General features: G+C 45.6%; 1 protein-coding gene across 1 annotated transcript in view; it reads right to left on the bottom strand.

The window, feature by feature from the left end:
• Nucleotides 1-7,500, bottom strand: part of LOC139415483 (steroid hormone receptor ERR2-like) — an 86,004-nt gene that overhangs the window by 18,324 nt on the left and 60,180 nt on the right. The window contains exons 4-5 of the mRNA XM_071163586.1: nucleotides 783-896; nucleotides 246-407 (exon numbers count right to left, since the gene is read on the bottom strand). Of these exons, the coding sequence (XP_071019687.1) occupies nucleotides 246-407; nucleotides 783-896 (276 nt within the window). The remainder of the gene's footprint in view (nucleotides 1-245; nucleotides 408-782; nucleotides 897-7,500) is intronic.

Below are 7,500 nucleotides of genomic sequence, written 5' to 3'. Positions count from 1 at the left end.
GGTAATATAGTCCCCTACCTGGGATGTGTTTGGAGTGGTTTGGTAATATAGTCGACCTACCTGGGATGTGTTTGGAGTGGTTTGGTTTGGTAATATAGTCCCCTACCTGGGATGTGTTTGGAGTGGTTTGATTTGGCAATATAGTCGACTTACCTGGGATGTGTTTGGAGTGGTTTGGTTTGGTAATATAGTCCCCTACCTGGGATGTGTTTGGAGTGGTTTGGTTTGGTAATATAGTCCCCTACCTGGTATGTGTTTGGCCCAGCCGATGATGACCACCAGTTCTCTGTCAGCCAGGTCACACAGAGTGGTCAGGGCCTTGATGTATCCATCTGGCATGGTCGGGTCTGGCATGGCATAGATCTTCTCTGGTTCAACCACCAGCAGGTGAGACACGATCTTTGTCACTGAGGAAGGGAAGGAAGGAAGGATGGGAGAGAGAGAGGCAGGCAGGCAGGCAGGCAGGCAGGCAGGCAGGCAGGCAGGCAGGCAGGCAGACAGACAGGCAGGCAGGCAGGCAGGCAGGCAGACAGACAGACAGACAGACAGACAGACAGACAGACAGACAGACAGACAGACAGACAGACAGGCAAGCAGACAGACAGACAGGCAGGCAGGCAGACAGAGAGGGGTTAACATATGTTCCCCGTGCCAATAAAGCCCATTGAATTGAGTGAGAGAGAGAGAGAGAGATAAGATGTGTGGTTAGATGGTTGGGAATAGCCAGGGATGTAGAACAGACATAGGCATAACTAGGAAGAGTAACTATTGTTGTGACTCACATGGCTTTTTGGCAGGAGGGGGGAGTGTCAGGCCTAGATAGGCCCCGTTCTCCGTGTCCCCCATTCTCCTCTTGTACTTCTGTCTTCCTCCCCTCACGCGATCCAGACGCACACCTTGAAATAAACCACAGGAAAAACATCAATGTGAATCTCACAATAAACTTGAGATTCATGCCCCGGAAAATGACAAGGAATGATGATGTAATACACTGTACGAATTCATGTGATCTTCTTCTGTTCAGTATGAGCCCTGAGACTTTCTCTGCATAGGATCCTCACTGCTGAAGATATAATCAAATTCTACCATTATATATAACATTATATAAAGTAATGTGTTCTGATAGTGTTATGTTGGGGGAGTTAGACTATATACAGTAATGTGATCTGATAGTGTTATGTTGGGGTAGTCAGACTATATACAGTAATGTGTTCTGATAGTGTTATGTTGGGGTAGTCAGACTATATACAGTAATGTGATCTGATAGTGTTATGTTGGGGTAGTTAGACTACATACAGTAATGTGATCTGATAGTGTTATGTTGGGGTAGTTAGACTATATACAGTAATGTGATCTGATAGTGTTATGTTGGGGTAGTTAGACTATATACAGTAATGTGATCTGATAGTGTTATGTTGGGGTAGTTAGACTATATACAGTAATGTGATCTGATAGTGTTATGTTGGGGTAGTTAGACAATATACAGTAATGTGATCTGATAGTGTTATGTTGGGGTAGTTAGACTATATACAGTAATGTGATCTGATGTTGGGGTTATGTTGGGGTAGTCAGACTATATACAGTAATGTGATCTGATAGTGTTATGTTGGGGTAGTTAGACTATATACAGTAATGTGATCTGATAGTGTTATGTTGGGGTAGTCAGACTATATACAGTAATGTGATCTGATGTTGGGGTTATGTTGGGGTAGTCAGACTATATACAGTAATGTGATCTGATGTTGGGGTTATGTTGGGGTAGTCAGACTATATACAGTAATGTGTTCTGATAGTGTTATGTTGGGGTAGTCAGACTATATACAGTAATGTGATCTGATAGTGTTATGTTGGGGTAGTTAGACTATATACAGTAATGTGATCTGATGTTGGGGTTATGTTGGGGTAGTTAGACTATATACAGTAATGTGTTCTGATAGTGTTATGTTGGGGTAGTTAGACTATATACAGTAATGTGATCTGATGTTGGGGTTATGTTGGGGTAGTCAGACTATATACAGTAATGTGATCTGATAGTGTTATGTTGGGGTAGTTAGACTATATACAGTAATGTGATCTGATAGTGTTATGTTGGGGTAGTTAGACTATATACAGTAATGTGATCTGATAGTGTTATGTTGGGGTAGTTAGACTATATACAGTAATGTGATCTGATAGTGTTATGTTGGGGTAGTTAGACTATATACAGTTAGGCAACTGGACCCATCATCACCACCACTACTGTCCCTCTATCAGACAGGTTGGACCACTACTGTCCCTCCACCAGACAGGTTGGACCACTACTGTCCCTCCACCAGACAGGTTGGACCACCACCACTACTGTCCCTCCACCAGACAGGTTGGACCACTACTGTCCCTCTATCAGACAGGTTGGACCACTACTGTCCCTCCACCAGACAGGTTGGACCACTACTGTCCCTCCATCAGACAGGTTGGACCACCACCACTACTGTCCCTCCACCAGACAGGTTGGACCACTACAGTCCCTCCACCAGACAGGTTGGACCACTACTGTCCCTCCACCAGACAGGTTGGACCACTACTGTCCCTATATCAGACAGGTTGGACCACTACTGTCCCTCCACCAGACAGGTTGGACCACTACTGTCCCTCCACCAGACAGGTTGGACCACTACTGTCCCTCCACCAGACAGGTTGGACCACTACTGTCCCTCTATCAGACAGGTTGGACCACTACTGTCCCTCCACCAGACAGGTTGGACCACTACTGTCCCTCCACCAGACAGGTTGGACCACTACTGTCCCTCCATCAGACAGGTTGGACCACTACTGTCCCTCAATCAGACAGGTTGGACCACTACTGTCCCTCCTCCAGACAGGTTGGACCACTACTGTCCCTCCATCAGACAGGTTGGACCACTACTGTCCCTCCACCAGACAGGTTGGACCACCACCACTACTGTCCCTCCACCAGACAGGTTGGACCACTACTGTCCCTCCACCAGACAGGTTGGACCACTACTGTCCCTCCTCCAGACAGGTTGGACCACCACCACTACTGTCCCTCCATCAGACAGGTTGGACCACTACTGTCCCTCCATCAGACAGGTTGGACCACTACTGTCCCTCCATCAGACAGGTTGGACCACTACTGTCCCTCCACCAGACAGGTTGGACCACTACTGTCCCTCTACCAGACAGGTTGGACCACTACTGTCCCTCCATCAGACAGGTTGGACAACTACTGTCCCTCCATCAGACAGGTTGGACCACTACTGTCCCTCCACCAGACAGGTTGGACCACTACTGTCCCTCCATCAGACAGGTTGGACCACCACTAGTACTACTCACACTCACTATCACTCAATGTCACTATCCGAATTGCTCTTAATGTTTTTCCTCATAATCCTGGACTATCGGACCACCATTTTATTACGTTTGAATCACAACAAATAATCAGCTCAGACCCCAACCAAGGAGCATCAAAAGTCGTGCTATAAATTCTCAGACAACACAATGATTCCTTGATGCCCTTCCAGACTCCCTCTGCCTACCCAAGGACGTCAGAGGATAAAAATCAGTTAACCACCTAACTGAGGAACTCAATTGAACCTTGCGCAGTAACCTAGATGCAGTTGCACCTCTAAAAACTAAAAACATTTGTCATAAGAAACTAGCTCCCTGGTATACAGAAAACACCCGAGCTCTGAAGCAACATTCCAAAAAATTGGAACGGAAATGGCACCACACCAAACAGGAAGTCTTCCGACTAGCTTGGAAAGACAGTACCATGCAGTATCGAAGAGCCCTCACTGCTGCTCAATCATCCTATTTTTCCAACTTAATTGAGGAAAATAAGAACAATCCGAAATTTATTTTTGATACTGTCGCAAAGCTAACTAAAAAGCAACATTCCCCAAGAGAGGATGGCTTTCACTTCAGCAGTAATAAATTCATGAACTTCTTTGAAGAAAAGATCTTGATCATTAGAAAGCAAATTACAGACTCCAGACCAAGGCTATGCATCTGTCCTCATGCTCCTAGACCTTAGTGCTGTTTTTGATACCATCGATCACCACATTCTTTTGAAGAGAATGGAAACCCAAATTGGTCTACACGGACAAGTTCTAGCATGGTTTAGATCTTGTCTGTCGGAAAGATATTAGTTTGTTTCTGTGAATGATTTGTCCTCTGACAAATCAACTGTAAATTTCAGTGTTCCTCAAGGTTCCGTTTTAGGACCACTATTGTTTTCACTATATATTTTACCTCTTGGGGATGTCATTCGAAAACATAATGTTAACTTTCACTGCTATGCAGATGACACACCGCTGTAAATTTCAATGAAACATGGTGAAGCCTCAAAATTGCCCTCGCTAGAAGCCTGTGTTTCAGACATAAGGAATTGGATGGCTGCAAACTTTCTACTTTTAAACTCAGACAAAACAGAGATGCTTGTTCTAGGTCCCAAGAAACAAAGAGATCTTCTGTTGAATCTGACAATTAATATTGATGGCTGTACAGTCATCTCAAATAAAACTGTGAAGGACCTCGGCATTATTCTGGACCCTGATCTCTCTTTTGACGAACATATCAAGACTGTTTCAAGGACAGCTTTGTTCCATCTATGTAACATTGCAAAAATCAGAAACTTTCTGTCCAAAAATGATGCAGAAAAATGTATCCATGCTTTTGTTACTTCTAGGTTAGACTACTGCAATGCTCTACTTTCCGGCTACCCGGATAAAGCACTAAATAAACTTCAGTTAGTGCTAAATACGGCTGCTAGAATCCTGACTAGAACCAAAAATGGTGATTATATTACTCCAGTGCTAGCCTCCCTACACTGGCCTCCTGTTAAGGCAAGGGCTGATTTCAAGGTTTTACTGCTAACCTACAAAGCATTACATGGGCTTGCTCCTACCTATCTTTCCAATTTGGTCCTGCCGTACATACCTACACGTACGCTACGGTCACAAGACGCAGGCCTCCTAATTGTCCCTGGAATTTCTAAGCAAACAGCTGGAGGCAGGGCTTTCTCCTATAGAGCTCCATTTTTATGGAATGGTCTGCCTACCCATGTGAGAGACGCAGACTCAGTCTCAACCTTTAAGTCTTTACTGAAGACTAATATCTTCAGTGGGTCATATGATTGAGTGTAGTCTGGTCCAGGAGTGTGAAGGTGAACGGAAAGGCTCCGGAGCAACGAACCACCCTTGCTGTCTCTGCCTGGCCGGTTCCCCTCTTTCCACTGGGATTCTCTGCCTCTAACCCTATTACAGGGGCTGAGTCACTGGCTTACTGGTGCTCTTCCATGTCGTCCCTAGGAAGGGTGCGTCACTTGAGTTGGTTGAGTCACTGACGTGGTCTCCCTGCCTGGGTTGGCGCCCTCCCCCCTTGGGTGCTGCCGTGGCGGAGATCTTTGTGGGCTATACTCGGCCTATACTCAGCCTTTGGTTAAAGTGGGTGGGGTTATATCTTTCCTGTTTGGCCCTGTCCGGGGGTATCATCGGATGGGGCCACAGTGTCTCCTGCCCCTCTTGTCTCAGCCTCCAGTATGTATGCTGCAGCAGTTTATGTGTCGGGGGGCTAGGATCAGTTTCTTATATCTGGAGTACTTCTCCTGTCTTATCAGGTGTCCTGCGTGAATTTAAGTATGCTCTCTCTAATTCTCTCTTTCTCTCTTTCTTTCTCTCTCTCGGAGGAGGACCTGAGCCCTAGGACCATGCCTCAGGACTACCTGGCATGATGACTCCTTTCTGTCCCCTGTCCACCTGGCCGTGCTGCTGCTCCAGTTTCAACTGTTCTGCCTGCGGCTATGGAACCCTGACCTGTTCACCGGACCTGCTACCTGTCCCAGACCTGCTGTTTTCAACTCTCTAGAGACAACAGGAGCGGTAGAGATACTCTTAATGAATGGCTATGAAAAGCCAACTGACATTTACTCCTGAGGTGCTGACTTGCTGCACCCTCGAAAACTACTGTGATTATTATTATTTGTCCCTGCTGGTCATCTATAAACATTTGAATATCTTGACCATGTTCTGTTATAATCTCCTCCCGGCACAGCCACAAGGCCACAAATCATAGCCTGGTTCATTTCTAGGTTACTTCCTAGGTTTTAGCCCTTCTAGGGAGTTTTTCCTAGCCACCGTGCTTCTACACCTGCATTGCTTGCTGTTTGGGGTTTTAGGCTGTGTTTCTGTACAGCACTTTGAGATATCAGCTGATGTAAGAAGGGCTTTATAAATACATTTGATTTTGATTTGATTAACTGGGATATTAATAATAAATACACTGAGCAAAAACAATATACAATTTAAAATATGAGGAATTCAGTAAATTTAAATAAATGCATTAGGCCATAATCTATGGATTTCACATGAGCAGGAATACAGATATGCATCTGTTGGTCACAGATAGCTTCAAAAAACGGTAGGAGAGTGTGGATCAGAAAACCAGTCAGTATCTGGTGTGACCACCATTTGCTTCATGCAGCGTGACAAATCTCTTTTGCATAGAGTTGATTAGACTGTTGATTGCGGCCTGTGGAATGTTGTCCCAATCCTCTTTGTGGAGTTGCTGGATATTGACGGGAACTGGAACATGCTGTCGTACATGTGAATTTAGACCTTTCAAACTTTCTCAATGGGTGACATGTCTGGTGAACAGGCAGGCCATGGAAGAACTGGGACATTTTAGCTCCCAGGAATTGTGATCCTTGCGACATGGCCATGATGCCAGTGGCCATCGAAGGTGAGCATTTGGCTACTGAAGTTGGTTACGACGCCAAACTCCAGTGAGGAGACAGTTCTTGGCAGTTTGTGTATTAAATTCTCTTGCAACAGCTCTGGTGGTCTAACCACCAGGCTCCCTGCTGTTAAATGTAACACGGGTCAGGTTAAACGTAACACGGTTCAGGTTAAATGTAACACGGGTCAGGTTAAATGTAACACGGGTCAGCTCTAACCACCAGGCTACCTGCTGTTAAATGTAACACGGGTCAACTCTAACCACCAGGCTACCTGCTGTTAAATGTAACACGGGTCAACTCTAACCACCAGGCTACCTGCTGTTAAATGTAACACGGGTCAGGTTAAATGTAACACGGGTCAGCTCTAACCACCAGGCTACCTGCTGTTAAATGTAACACGGGTCAGGTTAAATGTAACACGGGTCAGCTCTAACCACCAGGCTACCTGCTGTTAAATGTAACACGGGTCAACTCTAACCACCAGGCTACCTGCTGTTAAATGTAACACGGGTCAGGTTAAATGTAACACGGGTCAGCTCTAACCACCAGGCTACCTGCTGTTAAATGTAACACGGGTCAGGTTAAATGTAACACGGGTCAGCTCTAACCACCAGGCTCCCTGCTGTTAAATGTAACACGGGTCAGCTCTAACCACCAGGCTACCTGCTGTTAAATGTAACACGGGTCAGGTTAAATGTAACACGGGTCAGCTCTAACCACCAGGCTACCTGCTGTTAAATGTAACACGGGTCAACTCTAACCACCAG

This window comes from Oncorhynchus clarkii, chromosome 8 (genome assembly GCF_045791955.1).
Source record: "Oncorhynchus clarkii lewisi isolate Uvic-CL-2024 chromosome 8, UVic_Ocla_1.0, whole genome shotgun sequence".
Taxonomy (NCBI): Eukaryota; Metazoa; Chordata; class Actinopteri; order Salmoniformes; family Salmonidae; genus Oncorhynchus; species Oncorhynchus clarkii.
This window is presented reverse-complemented; position numbering and strand designations above follow the sequence as displayed.